The sequence below is a fragment of the Podarcis filfolensis genome, assembly GCF_964270895.1.
Source record: "Podarcis filfolensis genome assembly, chromosome: 1".
Classification (NCBI taxonomy): domain Eukaryota; kingdom Metazoa; phylum Chordata; class Lepidosauria; order Squamata; family Lacertidae; genus Podarcis; species Podarcis filfolensis.
In genome coordinates this window covers 10,046,846-10,062,648 of record NC_139604.1, presented here as the reverse complement: position 1 = coordinate 10,062,648, position 15,803 = coordinate 10,046,846, and the positions used below count along the sequence as shown (strand labels likewise).

The following is a 15,803-nucleotide window of genomic DNA, read 5'->3' as shown; positions in this document are numbered from 1 at the left end:
TAGTTTTGTCAGCATCTAAAAATAGTATTCCAAAGAGCAATGTCGTTTACCTTGTGTATCTTCAGAAAGAGCTATTGGACTTACTAAAATGATTAACAGCTAGATCCTTATCTTTAATTGAAGCGATTTTAACATTAAATTAAAAAATTAGGGGTATGTGATATAATCACCAGAGTAATACTTCAGTCTCATTTGCTTTCTACTGGGTATCCTAATTCTTTCTGAGAAACATCCCTTGTATGAAAAAGCCATAATACATAGTTTTCTTTCTTTCAGATTCATCATATTCACTTCGTCGAGATGAGACAATTGTCATTGCTCTGGCATCAGTATCTGTATTGGCTGTTCTGGTGGTTGCCTTTTTCTTTGGATACAGAATATTTGGAGGTAAGCTTTGATGAGTGTGTTGTTAATTTTCATCTTTTGTTTTTCTTATCGTGATCATTCCTGGGTTGCTTACTCTTTTGTTTGGCAATCCACTTTTTAAAATATAAAACGCATTAAAACAAAACGTCCCCATAGCCTACCCAGAGATCAGAATGCAGGCAGCAATTTGCTGCCAGCTTCAGTAACATTCAGTCCATTCCCTTTTCCCTGTGAGGGCCATGTTCCCAAAGCAAATCTCCAAGCTTTACTGTCTAGAGGGCCTGTCACATGCACCTTCTCTATTTTTCAGAGAGGTGCTACACAACTACTGGAGCTTTCTGGTGGCAGTTGATGGTAACAATAAAATTCTTCATAATAAAGGGGATGCACATGACAAGGTGTTTTAGATTTTGCAGATAGTATCTTTTTTCCCCAAAAAAATTTTTTTATTGGTTTTCACAACATTATAAACAAACAAAAACATAAGACAAACAAACATAAATCATAGCCTTATTGAAAATTACACTTATTAACATTGTTAAGTGATTTCCTCGCTTCCCCTTGGTTGAATTCCATTGCATATCCTTTTAAGGGTTTTCCAAATCACAGTTCTTATAAAATTTAACTTAAACATTAACATCCTTAAATCTTCACATTATGAAATTAAACATATTAATTCATCATTTAACATAAATAAAATCCTAAGCCAATTAAGTATCTGCAAGCTGTTTTCAGTTAATTTAACTTGACATATTTAACTAAGTAATCATTAAATTTAATCCATTCTTCCTGGTACTCCTCCTCCTTCGTCAGCTAGCTCCGAAAAATCCCTCATCTTCATCTGCCATTCTTCTATCATTGGTAATTCTTGGGTTTTCCCCTTTTAGCTAACAAAATACGAGCTGCAGTTGTGGCATACAAAAATAATTTAACATCTTTCTTGGGCAATTCCAAACCTGTTATTCCAAGAAGAAAGGCCTCTGGTTTCTTTATAAATGTATATTTCAACATTTTTTTCAATTCATTATAAACCTTTTCCCAGAAGTCCTTCACCTTGGGACAGGTCCACCACATATGATAAAAGGTTCCTTCCTTTTCTTTACATTTCCAACATAGATTGTCACAGTTATGATATATCTTTGCTAATTTTACAGGAGTCAAATACCATCGGTACATCATTTTCATTATATTTTCCTTTAACAGAGTAACATGCGGTGGGATTTTGCAGATAAGATCTTGAGGAACACAGCAAGTTAGCTGTCCCAATTAACCTTGGCATAGGGAAAGTAATGTGCAAAACTCCATAGCTGGCATCCATTGGCCATACTAATATTGGTTCTTCAAAACTGCCACTCTGTCTAACTCTTTAAGTTGTTTGCAAGGTGTCTCCTGGATAGGTTTGTCTGTTGCCAAGACATTGTCAAGACCTCGGACATTTTGATGTGTAACACAAACTTTTTTTCCTGGCTCTTCTTTCATCAGGAGATCATAAACAAGGTATGCACAGTATAGACATGATGGAAGCAGCATCATCTGAACCCTCGTTAGATCTTGATAATCTGAAGCTACTGGAGGTAACTATGCCATTTGGAGTTTCTAGGTCTTTGCTCTTCACATGAATTATGAATCACCTGACCAATTTAGTACAAGATGTTAATGCTCACTTTACATACATACAAGTTAGTATTTAAGGATTTTTGCAACCACACTGATAATCATTTAGCTAGATGCTACTTTTTTGTACCTGACAACTAGGCTATTCATTCATTCATTCAATATACAGTGGTGCCTCGCAAGACGAAATTAATTCGTTCCGCGAGTCTTTTCGGCTTGCGATGTTTTTCGGCTTGCGGAGCACGGTCAGTCGCAACTGCACCTCTTCAAGCGGTTTTTTTAAAAAAGGAAACAAACTCGCAATATGTTTTCGTCTTGCGAAGCAAGCCCATAGGGAAAATCGTCTTGCGAAGCAACTCAAAAAACGAAAAACTCTTTTGTCTTGCGAGTTTTTCGTCTTCCGAGGCATTTGTCTTGCGAGGTACCACTGTACTGACCTTCATCTTAAGATCTCTTTGTCCTATAACATTATCACTCGAGTATTTCTTCATAAATAAAACTGCTTGTATTCTCAGCTGGGGTTTAGAAAGACAAAATTAATATTTTTGTTGTTACTATATTCACAACTTTGTGGTGATCTGCATGCATGAAGCCCCATTTCTATTTTAATTTAACAAAGCCATGCCTCATAAAGCCAAGCTTAACATGAGCCATGTCTTTGAATCCTGTTATTGGGTTCTTCCTCTTCTTCTTTTTTAAGTAACAACAATTTCCACTTGTATATACCCCTATTTTTCGCTCTATAAGACGCACCAGACCACAAGACGCACCTAGTTTTTGGAGGAGGAAAACAAGAAAAAAAAATATTCTGAATCCCAGAAGCCAGAACAGCAAGAGGGATCTTTGCGCAGTGAAAGCAGCGATCCCTCTTGCTGTTCTGGCTTCTGGGATAGCTGCGCAGCCTGCATTCGCTCCATAAGACGCACACACATTTCCCCTTACTTTTTAGGAGGGAAAAAGTGAGTTATAGAGCAGAAAATACGGTATGTTTCTTTAGATACGAACATGAACTAAATGCTCTACCATGTCAGAGTGAAATGTAGCACTGCCGTTGAAAGGCCCAAATCCATGGACAAAACTCAGTGCTCATGCTCACTGAAATCAACAAATTTAAGTGAACTGTGCACTGGACTGTGGCCAAAATGTACATCGTATTAATGTGAAGTTCATCAAATGGTTCCTTTTTTAAATTTCACAGCTTATTGGTCGAGGGCGATATGGAGCAGTTTACAAAGGTTCCTTAGATGAGCGTCCAGTGGCTGTAAAAGTATTTTCTTTCACTAATCGTCAAAACTTTATCAATGAGAGAAATATATACAGAATCCCACTTATGGAACACGACAATATTGCCCGATTCATTGTGGGAGATGAGAGATTCACTGCAGATGGACGGATGGAATACTTATTAGTGATGGAATATTATCCCAATGTAAGTAATAATCTAAAGAGAGTTACTTTATACACCTTTGGGAAGATAGAAAATTGATTTAAGTTGCAATTAATGTAAAAATATTCTGTGGGGATTTTACATTATTGTATTTTTAGTAACAACAGGTCAGGTTCAGTCATCGTTTTATTTGTATGATGCTTTTCCACACACAAAATCAGGCTTAAAGCAGCTTGCAACAAGGAAACGGATGCATTTCAAACAAATGCTACAAAAACATTTTCACAATAACATAGCAAAACAATAACGTAGCAGCAATTTCATAATAACATAGCAAAGCAATAGCAAAGATAATGATATACAAACCCTCCCCCCCCAGATTCCAGTACTACAAATCTAAAAAGACTATTTAAAGAACATGCAGAATGGAACAGCAAAAATAAGAAGGGAGCTTCATAATTTCACCTTAGTCCTAGAAACACTCCTTCCATGATGTTGCTCACAGAGGCTCCGCTGCAACAGGCAAAGGATGGAACTACTGCTCCCGTGATATTAAAGAAGAAAATGCCGGGAGCTGCATTATATACACATGAAAGGTTCTGTCACATTCTGGCATCACATTCTGAATCTAGAACAAGAATTTGAACTTAATATAAAGGTAAAGGTAAAGGGACCCCTGACCAGTAGGTATGCCCTCTGCCAGCTTTTCTCACAAGCCCTGAACTAACTATGCAAGAAGACATTAGTCCAAATGCAAATAGGTGTATGTAAGGTAAAGGGATCCCTGACCATTAGGTCCAGTCGTGGCCGACTCTGGGGTTGCGGCGCTCATCTCACTTTATTGGCCGAGGGAGCCGGCGTACAGCTTCCAGGTCATGTGGCCAGCATGACTAAGCCGCTTCTGGCTAACCAGAGCAGCGCACAGAAACGCCGTTTACCTTCCTGCCGGAGCGGTACCTATTTATCTACTTGCACTTTGATGTCCTTTCGAACTGTTGGCAGGAGCAGGGACCGAGCAACGGGAGCTCACCCCGTCACGGGGATTTGAACCGCCGACCTTCTGATCGGCAAGCCCTAGGCTCTGGTTTAACCCACAGCGCCACCCGCGTCCCAGAACCTAATATAGGGCTTTACAAATAGGATCATGTTTAACCATGAATGGTTGTGTCACTGAGCCTGGGATGTCCCCAGATGTCTCGTTCCTTTTCTCCTATAAGTGAACAATTGTGAAATGTGGTTAAGTCGTTTGATTAAAGCGGCCTCAGAAAATACTATTTCTTTTGCCATCGTGAAGCACATCTGGTGGACATGAGAGTCATTTTTAGATAAAGCCAACAGTAACCACAAACAAACTAGCACCTCTCTTCCTGTTAATAAAAGCAATAACCTAGGTCCACAAATTTTGAAATGGAGTACAGTGGTACCTCAGGTTACATACACTTCAGGTTACAGATTCTGCTAACCCAGAAATAGTGCTTCAGGTTAAGAACTTTGCTTCAGGATGAGAACAGAAATCGTACTTCAGCGGCGCGGCAGCAGCAGGAGGCCCCATTAGCTAAAGTGGTGCTTCAGGTTAAGAACAGTTTCAGGTTAAGAACGGAAGGAATTAAGTACTTAACCTGACGTACCACTGTATTGGAAATAAGTGTTGATTAAAAGTCTCTACAAGGGACTGATGACCCTAATAACATGCACTGTTTATTCCCTTTCCAGGGCTCTTTGTGCAGGTATTTGAGTCTTCATACTAGTGACTGGGTGAACTCATGTCGTTTGGCACACACTATAACTAGAGGTCTGGCATATCTCCACACAGAGTTGCCTCGAGGAGGTAAGGCCAGGGGTATGCAGCTTTCCATAAAGATAATTTAGGATTTTCTGTTTGATAACAGAATCAAAGGATTTTTAGAGATTTTTATTTTATGGTGATTCAAATATTTCTGCCATTAGAAATAAGCAACTCTTCTATACACTTTTTTTGCACCCATTGTGCTTTATGTAAGTTCATTTGGAGCCTTCTTAAATAATTAGTAACCATGATGAGGTGTCTTAATTTTGGCACTTGGTTTAAAATACATTATGCTTTATTTGCTTACACACTTAAAATATTTTTACCCTTCTCTTCAGCTGAAAAATGGCTCCAGTAACAGTATACTCTCAATGCATGCTGAGCAATGTATGATTGAAAAAGTAGAAAAATGGCCTGAGAAGTTGATCGCAAATAAAAATATATGGAAATAAGATTTTTAAAGTCATTTGTTACCCCACAGTAACTTTGAAGGCTGCTTTTAGCAAAAAAAATTGAACAGAAATACCAAATAAGAGCAGGTACAAAAATTACAGAATTACGCAATGTCTCTGACTCAGGCAACCAGATATTATGAATCAGAATAAGGAGGATTGATAGCTCAGTTGGTAGAGCATGATAACTCTTAATCTCAGGGTTGTGGATTCAATCCCTTCGTTGGGCAAAAGATTCCTGCACTGCAGGGGGTTGGACTAGATGACCCTCAGGATCCCTTCCAACTCTACAATTATATGATATATATGTCTTCTTTGTGCATGGGGAGAAAGAAGAGACACAATTTTTGCCATATTTTTCTATGCTATTTGGTTGTATCTAACAGTATACGTCTGCTGATCAAAATAATCTGTTGTTATGGCCTGCCCCAGGTAAAGAAGCACATATCTCATAGTTTGTACTTTGTCTGCAAGAGAAATACTTACTACAATGTCTAGCCTCTAGGCAGCTGTCCATAGGTCTGGGTCCTATAGAGCATTGGGCCCCTTCCTCTTCTCCGGCTTATATACCCTCCTCTGAAAGCTGGAAAGCTGGATTTAAGCAAGGCAGATCTACCATAGATCACTGTTTTGTCTTAGCACATCTTATCTATAAATACGCCAAGAAAACCTGTGGGGTCTTATATGCAGCCTTCATTGATTTGAAGGCTGCCTTTGATTCAATTTCACGAGTAAGACTCTGGGCCAAATTGAATACATCCAGTATAGATAAAAGATTATTATTTTTGATTAGTGGCCTATATAAAGATACAGTGCTGTACGTAAGATCTTCCACAAATGGCCAACTCACAGGCCCTGTACCAGCCGCCAAGGGGGTTAAGCAAGGCTGCATTCTAGCCCCAGCTTTATTTAACCTATATATCAATGATATGGTTAAAAGCTTAACATCTCCGGAGTTTCATGCTCCTAAATTAGCCGCAAGCCCTCCTCTGACGGGTTGCATGGCTACAACCTGAAACATCTCCTGCATGGACATCATCGCTGCTCTTCCCTTTTCAGGCCCCACCTGGTTCTAGGAGACAGTGGGGCAGGGGAATGTTGGGAATCCACTGACCTGTCCCTCGCCTGAGCTATCCCTTCTTCCTCCACCACAACCTGCGCATCTCCCTCCATCTCAGACTGCCTTGATTCTTCCTCCTCCACCTGGTCTGGCTCCTGCCTGACACCCAGCATCAATCCCCATAAATCACTGGCCTCCTGACCCCCTTCCTCCGCCACACATTCTTTGGAGCACTGCCAGTCTATCAGCAGAATGCTGAGGGAGGCAGTTCTTGGTCATTCCCCTTTCCCCTCTGTAGCCCTTCCATGCCCCTCTAAATTTCTTCTCAAGGGTCCCCCAACCATTTTTAGCAAATTTAGGGGTACTCATGAGCTGCTGGGGGAGAAAGAATATTTGGAAATTACCTCTCTTTTCTTCCACTGACAGACTAGAGACACACTTGTTCTGTAAAACAAAAAAAATGTGATAATATATTATTTTAGTACTGGCATGGATATTTATTCTGAAGTTTGCACAGTTTGTTGCTTTTTAAAAACATCCATGATTATAGAACAGATTCTTCGATTCAGAATAGTATAGTATAGCAATCATTTCATAGTATATGGACAGAAACAATTAGAAATCCTAAAGCAGGGTTTTCAAATGTCCAAACAGATCACTACAAACCTGCCATCTCCCACCGGGATTTGAACAGCCGTAATGTATTGGTGAAGAATGATGGAACATGTGTTATTAGTGATTTTGGACTCTCCATGAAGCTAACAGGAAATAGACTAGTGCGCCCAGGTGAGGAGGACAATGCTGCAATCAGTGAGGTAAGTATGGAAAGAGAATACAATGGTTGGACACGGTTAAATTATGCACAACAGAAGGATTCCCTTCAGAAACCTCTTCTAAGATCTTAAAGAAGTTCATGGAAGGAAAGTTTCCCATCAACTCTCCCCTGTAGCAACCTGATTCTCCTCCCCTCCATCCCGAAAAAGCATCTCCAGCCATTGGGAGTGGGCTTCTGAGACAGTGTGGAACAGGACACAAGGAGGGGATGCAGGGCGAGGAGCAGCAACAGAGAGCCAGCGTGGTTAAGAGCGGTGGACTCGTAATCTGGTGAACCAGGTTCGCTTCCCCGCTCCTCCACATGCAGCTGCTGGGTGACCTTGGGTTAGTCACACTTTGCTGAAGTCTCTCAGCCTCGCTCACCTCACAGAGTGTTTGTTGTGGGGGAGAAAGGGAAAAGGAGATTGTTAGCCACTTTAAAACTCCTTAAAGCAGTGGTGTCCAAACTTTTTTCAAAGAGGGCCAGATTTGATGAAGTGAAGGGCGGTTGGGGCCAACCAAAGTTGTGGACCTTTTTTTAGGATTGAAGTTGTTGAGGTTTTTTAAAGATTTTACCCCATAAATAATAACTGTCACAGGGGCCAGATTAAACTGACCGGCGGGCTGGATTAGGCCCCCAAAACAGACTTTGGACATTCCTGCCTTAAAGGGAGTGAAAGGCAGGATATCAAGTCCAAACTCCTCCTCTTCTTCTTAACTGAATATGAGACTTGGATCCAAAAATAAGTTAACAAGGATGTTCATAAAAGGATAGGTTTTCTTTCTTTCTTCCTTTCTTTCTTTCTTTCTTTCTTTCTTTCTTTCTTTCTTTCTTTCTCTCTCTCTCTCTCTCTCTCTCTCTCTCTCTCACACACACACACACACACACACACCAGAGGCTTTCCAGAGGTCACAGGCAATTGCAAAGCAGAGAGGCTGATGGGATTTTTTTATTTCATGAGCTTCCTTGACTCCTGTTAGAACCTGAGCCAATGAGAGTTCTCTACTCTACCTTGATGTGACTATCATGAAGCAGAAGACTCTGGCTGTTTTTTTAAGGGACAATTTGTTTCAAACCCAGATCTTTAATCAAAATGTTCACAGAAAGGGCCCCAAATCTTTCCTGGTTGCTGCTTGCTTATATTTTGGAGTAGAGAGGCCAAGTCCTTCATCCCTGGTACAATGCATGTGTATAATCTTGATTGGTTTGTGGCAGAGCTCTGCGGGTTTGTCTGCCTCTCCTTTCTGGTTACTTCCTAACATACCTTTTCTTAACCACATTTGAGGACTGTGTAATATATGAACTCAAACGAGAATGTATTAAGAAAGGAGGAAATATATCTGCATTGGATTTAATTAAATAGGTTATATACCTGGCTTAAGGATTGTATATGGTGTACATCCCGGACTTGATTCACATGTTAGGAAGTAACCAGTAAAGAAATTTGTTACAAACATTACCATTCAGCCTGTTGTGTCCATTATTTGTTTGCACATGTCAACAGACCTTTCCAACACCTCCAGTAACGGCTGTGTGTTTAACCTGAGAGTGAAATCCCCTCTACAGGTAGTTCAGTAACTAAAATTTATAACTGAATCTGAAAAGGGGAAATCGAAAGAGAATTAATCTCTGCTTTTTAGTTCAAGATACATAAAAATCCATAGTGCTTCAGTATATCATGCAAGGTTTTTATTTCTTTTTAAAGGTACAATGTGAATTTTGTATCTGTATAACAATCTAAAGGACAGCTGTTCCCAGATTTACTATTTCACTTTTTACAGTGAAAGGAGGGATGGTATAAAATGCTATAAAAGGTCGTTATTTCACAAAAAGGTTTTTTAAAAAAACCAAACAGTTCCTCGTGTTTCCTTTTGCCAAATGGAGGTGAAGAAATGGTCTGATCCTGTCACCTGCTCAGTGTGAATGAATAAATATATCTCTGAGACTATCTGCCCTACATGCAGCTGTCGCCCTTTGTGCTCCTGCTGGAAATAAGAGAACCTTTATTATTAATTTTGAGGTCAAGGAAATACTGAACTTTTTAGCTAAACATTACTTTGCTCCTGTTCCACTTATGGCTACTTCTCAAAACTATTAGATCATGCCACAAAAGACTTTTATTGGGAATGAGGACACAACACAATGGGCATAGTTGTTATTATAAATGTGGTTAATAAGACCAGAACAAGGCAGTATGGCCTTGAAAAGGCTTTCTGTTCAAGAGATTCCACCCTGAGAATGGAAGTGAACATAAATGGGGAGGGGTAGTTCTTCTTAATTCCTTTTAAAGATAAGGGCAATAGACGGGATTTTGTAAATACTGAGCTAATGTTAAGAATGTCACAACATGTTTCTGCAGGTTGGTACAATCCGCTACATGGCCCCCGAAGTGCTGGAAGGAGCTGTGAACTTGAGGGATTGCGAATCCGCTCTAAAACAAGTAGATATGTATGCACTAGGCCTAATCTACTGGGAGATTTTTATGAGATGCACAGACCTGTTCCCAGGTAATAGAGGAATTGCTGGAATTCTCCTACTCTGATTACATCCACTGGTTTGGGGTCTTTGGGGGGGGGGTTGCTATTGAGATCTGTAAGGATTGGCTGTAAATCCAAGTTCTCTTGTTTGTTTCCCACAGTGAACTCAGTGCCATCTAGTGTTTCAGAGTTGTATTGAATGTTATAATTCATGATGAAATATGTAGCCTTGGTGCCTGATAAAGTAATGTTACCGATAAGCTTTAGGTATTAAGGAAAGCTTATATGTTACAGCTGGTAAAGCTGAATGAATACTGTGGACATGTCCACATGAGGTTTGTTGGGTGGCTGGTGGTATACACAATCTCCACCAACACACACACACACACACACACACACACACACACACACACACAAATACATATATATGGCAGACCAGTAACATCTGAAATTCTGCATGCATAGCACAAGCCACAAAAGAAGCAGGGAAGGCCTCAAAACAGCACATTGTGGGGTTTTCATATTTTGTTACCAAGGCAAACCAGGTATATGGGGAGCTTCCATATAAATATGTCCCTGAAATGTTTACATTTTGAAAAATAAAATGTCAGATTTTTTAATGAAGTATGTGAGGAAAGTATCGTTAGTCTGAATTATAATTATTTAGTTGTTATTAGTACAGTGGTACCTCTAGTTATGAACTTAATTCATTCTGGAGGTCTGTTTTAAACCTTAAACTCTTCTTAACAAGAGGCGTGCTTTTGCTAATGGGGCCTCTTGCTGCCGCTGCGCTGCCGGCACACGATTTCTGTTTGCATCCTGGGGCAAAGTTCTCAACTCGAGGTAACTCTTCTAGGTTAGCGGAGTTTGTAACCTGAAGCGTTTGTAACCTGAGGCGTTTGTAACTCGAGGTACCACTGTATTCCTTTATTATTTCAATTTACTTACCACCCTTTATCAAAAGATCCCAGGGCAGTGTACAATCTGGCATTTGCATTTTGCACCAGCTGAAGTTTCCAAACTGTCTTCAGAAGCAGCCCCCGGTATAACACATTGGTTATACATTGGTTACCAGAGTGTAGGCCACAGAATTTAGGCTATCCTTGTCCAGATATTGGTGCAGCTGGGCCACCAGCCAAAGCTGATAGAAGGCACTCTGCACCACCAAGGCTACCTGGCCTTCAAGCAACTGGGCCTCAAGGAGTGGACCCAAAAGCACCCCAGAAGTACTTGCTCCTTAAGAGGGAGTGTAACCCACTCAAGAGCAGGCAATCTTCCACCTATCTGGTCTAGGGAACCACCCACTAATGCTGCCTCTGTCTTGTTTGGATTGAGCTTCAGTTTATTTGCTCTCATCCAGTCCATTACCAAGGCAAGTCCAGCACATCCACTGCCACACCTGCAGATGTAAAGGAAAAATAGACCTGTGTGTCATCAGCATATTGCTTGACAACACATGCGCAAACTCCAGATGACTCCACTCAGCGGCTTCATATAGATATTAAACAATATGGGGGAATAGAATTGAACCATGAGGGACACCTTCTTGAAGGCCCCATGGTGCTGAAATACAGTCCCGAAGCATCATCCACTGAAAGCAACCATCCAAGTAGGACTGGAACCATTGCAGAGCAGTGCCGCCTCTCATATAGCCTCTCCAGGAGAATACAGTGGTCAGTGGTATTGAAAGACACCAAGAGGTCAAGGAGGGTTAACAGGGACACAGGGCAGTTTCTGTGCCAAAGCCAGGCTGAAACCCTGATGGAAATGGATCTAGAAAATCAGTCTCCTCCAAGAGCACCTGGATCTGGTCACCAACCACCCACTCAAGAACCTGTCCCAAGAAAGGGAGGTTGGCAATTGGCCCGTTAATTACCAAGGTTCTCAGAATCTAGAGATGGTTTCTTAAGAAGCGGTCTTCTCACTGCCTCCTTCACACAGAAAGGAACTGGCCCCTCTCATAAAGAGGCATTAACCAGCTCCCTGGCCTAGACAGCTGTCTCCTCCCTGCTGGATTTAAAAGCCAAGAAGGGCAAGGGTTCAGAGCACAGGTATTCGCTTGTACCAATCCAAACCTCTTGTCCACATCCTCAAGCCACATCATTTTTAGTGATCCATGTCATATCTGTTGAACTTCCCTAGATAATTCTTAGGATTTTTCGGATAGATTTACAAGATTGGGTGGAAGGCAAAGAATGTCATACAGTTGCGTTTTGAGTCAATGTAAAGGTAAACGTAAAGGGACCCCCGACCATTAGGTCCAGTCGTGGCCGACTCTGGGGTTGCGGCACTCATCTCGCTTTATTGGCCGAGGGAGCTGGTGTACAGCTTCCGGGTCATGTGGCCAACATGAGTAAGCCGCTTCTGGCGAACCACAGCAGCACACGGAAATGCTGTTTACCTTCCCACTGGAGCGGTACCTATTTGTCTACTTGCACTTTGACGTGCTTTCGAACTGCTAGGTTGGCAGGAGCAGGGACCGAGCAACAGGAGCTCACCCTGTTGCGGTGATTCGAACCACCGACCTTCTGATCAGCAAGTCCTAGGCTCTGTGGTTTAACCCACAGCGCCACCCGCATCCCTTTGAGTCAATGTAGGAATGGATAAAATAACACATCCATGAACTTGTAGAATACTACTACTACTGCTGCTACTAGCCTTTATTGGCATAAGTTAAAACAGTAAAATCATACAAAAAGATCCAAATACGTTGTAGAATAGTTAGGATCAGCATGCAGGATGACTATCTGGTTTCCTTTAAATATCTCCTGGTCCTCAAGTAGGCAAGGTCCCTTAAATGCGGCTTTTCTTCCTCATATGTTAGGCATAACATATTTGCGGAGCTTAGGCAATTTTGTCAATCGACTTTGCAAAAGAGCGTGATTAAGCCAATAGCACATGCAGCTCACAGTACAGCTGGACCAAATTTTGGTTCAGATGCAAGAGGAAAAAATATGATAGGCATCTTCTTGCTATGCCTGGGCATTTCAGAGCTATTTGGACTTTTTGTTTACGTTTAAATTATTGTGTCTGTAAACAGGAGAATCAGTGCCAGAGTTCCAGGCGGCATTCCACGCAGAAGTTGGAAACCACCCCACTTTTGAAGATATGCAAGTTCTTGTTTCAAGGGAAAAGCAACGACCAAAATTCCCAGAGGCCTGGAAAGAGAACAGCTTGGTGAGAGAAGCAAGATGCTACCTCTCCCCCCCCCTTTTTATTTGGAAATTATATGTAAGATGCTAGATTATGGAGTTGGAGGCATAACATTGGTTTAATATGTAAGTTGCTGTCTTTAGGAAACTAAACTAAAATTAATAAAAAGTAATATTTGAGTGCAAGATACAAGTATGGGCTGGACATTTCATGATGAGGTCAGTAACGTATTCTATTTGTGTGTGTGCTCTTTAAATGCCCAGTTCACTATCTTGATCACTACGCAGGACACATCAATGTGCTTTAAAATATAAGGTAAAGGTAAAGGGACCCCTGACCATTAGGTCCAGTCGTGACCGACTCTGGGGTTGCGGCGCTCATCTCACTTTATTGGCCGAGGGAGCCTGCGTACAACTTCCGGGTCATGTGGCCAGCATGACTAAGCCGCTTCTGGCGAACCAGAGCAGCGCACAGAAACGCCATTTACCTTCCCGCCGGAGTGGTACCTATTTATCTACTTGCACTTTGACGTGCTTTCGAACTGCTAGGTTGGCAGGAGCAGGGACTGAGTAACGGGAGCTCACCCCGTCACGGGGATTCGAACTGCCAACCTTCTGATCGGCAAGTCCTAGCCTCTGTGGTTTAACCCACAGCACCACCCGCGTCCCTAGCTTTAAAATATACTTTATTATAAAAGTTTAATGTGTTATTTCAGGCAATGTCAGTCCAACAGACTGATGGATACAATAAATTACCATACTCTGTTTTTGGACTAGACCCTGTTCCATTTGCTCAGTTTCTTAATTCATTAACATTCACAATAGAAGTAACAGATGTAAGCATCCTCATTCTCAGTAATCTGATTATAGTTACCATGTCTGTTTAGTAAGATTTGTATAAAGACCTGAAACCCTTTTTATCAACCTCTACCACCCACCTTGTAACATATTTTGAAAACATGTAACATGATTGAAAATATCTCACTGTTGCAAGCAACACGTTTAGAATAATTTCTGTTTCCCTGTTTGTGAAATCATATAGTTCTTTTATCAACTCTGTTGTCAAACGACCCTAGACCAAATTGCTTTTAAAGAGAATCTTAGCTGCACCAGATCAAGTAATAACATACCTTAGTACAGACAAGATTACTTACTCATTGTAGTATTTTTCTATAAGTTTTACTTGGGAGATGCCCCATTGAAATTAGTAAGGCTGGCTTTTGAGAAAATATACACAGGATTGTGTAACATTTCTTGACCCTTTAGAACACAGGATATGTACCCATATTTTTCGCTCTATAAGATGCACCAGAACACAAGACGCACCTAGTTTTTGGAGGAGGAAAACAAGAAAAAAAATATTCTGAATCTCAGAAGCCAGAACAGCAAGAGGGATCGATGCACAGTGAAAGCAGCAATCCCTCTTGCTGTTCTGGCTTCTGGGATAGCTGCGCAGCCTGCATTCGCTCCAAAAGACGCACACACATTTCCCCTTACTTTTTAGGAGGGAAAAAGTGAGTCTTATAGAGCAAAAAATACGGTAATTTTGAGATTCAGTTTCACTGTTTGGTCTTAGAATGTGTGTTGAAGTATAGCTTTAAAAGGGTGCAGAATGTAATGCTGGTTTACTTTATAGGCTGTGAGGTCACTGAAAGAGACAATTGAGGACTGTTGGGATCAGGATGCTGAAGCTCGACTGACAGCCCAGTGTGCTGAAGAGAGGATGGCTGAACTCATGATGATTTGGGAAAGGAACAAATCTGTCAGCCCAACAGTCAACCCTATGCAGTCTACAGCTATGCAGAATGAGCGGTAAGTAGTACTAAGTGTGTGCTGTTTTCACAATCTGGTTCCAAAAACCAATGAAACTTTTTAAAAAGTACATTGTACATGCACTTAAGTGTCCCATTTATTGCTTTCAGTTCTCATCTCAGGGTTGAACTTTGATTTCAAGGATGTCACATTTTCCCTGAACTAAAATATGATAGATAGATAGATAGATAGATAGATAGATAGATAGATAGATAAATTTTTATTTATGCCCTGCCCTCCCCAGCCAAGACCAGGCTCAGGGCGGCTAACAACCAACAATAAAAACAAGTTCATTAAAATACAATTTAAAAGATTAAGATACAACATTAAAGCATTAGGATGCAGTCTCTTCATAGGAGGAGAAAGGAAAAAGAAAGAGGAGGAGGGAATCAAACTGATTCTAAGCCAAAGGCCAGGTGGAACAACTCTGTTTTACAGGCCCTGCGGAAAGAAATTAGATCCCGCAGAGCCCTGGTCTCATGAGACAGAGCATTCCACCAGGCTGGAGCCAGTGCTGAGAAGGCCCTGGCTCTGGTTGAGGCTAATCTAACTTCCTTAGGGCCCGGGACCTCTAGGGTGCTGCTATTTATGGACCTTAAGGTTCTCCGTGGGGCATACCAGGAGAGGCGATCCCGTAGGTACGAGATACTTCAGTACTCGGGAAAATGTGATTCTCCCTTAGACAGTATCTCTGTGTATGTCATCTGTCACAGCACTGTCCAGCAAGGAATGTGCAGAGTGAGGAATTAGCTCTTTCTTGACAAAAGTGCACTTACAAGTTAGGAAAAGGCATGTCCATCAGTCCTGCGTCTCGCAGCTGCTCCCAGATGTGCACCCAATGAGGCAAGAGTAGCTCACCCCAAACTCCACTTATGTATCTCCC

The 15,803-nt window shown here is 41.3% G+C and overlaps 1 protein-coding gene across 1 annotated transcript in view; it reads left to right on the top strand.

Annotated features, from left to right (window-relative positions):
- Positions 1-15,803, top strand: part of BMPR2 (bone morphogenetic protein receptor type 2) — a 91,614-nt gene that overhangs the window by 60,593 nt on the left and 15,218 nt on the right. Inside the window, exons 5-12 of the mRNA XM_083627694.1 lie at positions 277-387; positions 1,849-1,940; positions 3,179-3,409; positions 5,081-5,195; positions 7,320-7,480; positions 9,839-9,986; positions 12,997-13,133; positions 14,745-14,920. Coding sequence (XP_083483820.1) covers positions 277-387; positions 1,849-1,940; positions 3,179-3,409; positions 5,081-5,195; positions 7,320-7,480; positions 9,839-9,986; positions 12,997-13,133; positions 14,745-14,920 — 1,171 coding nt within the window. The remainder of the gene's footprint in view (positions 1-276; positions 388-1,848; positions 1,941-3,178; positions 3,410-5,080; positions 5,196-7,319; positions 7,481-9,838; positions 9,987-12,996; positions 13,134-14,744; positions 14,921-15,803) is intronic.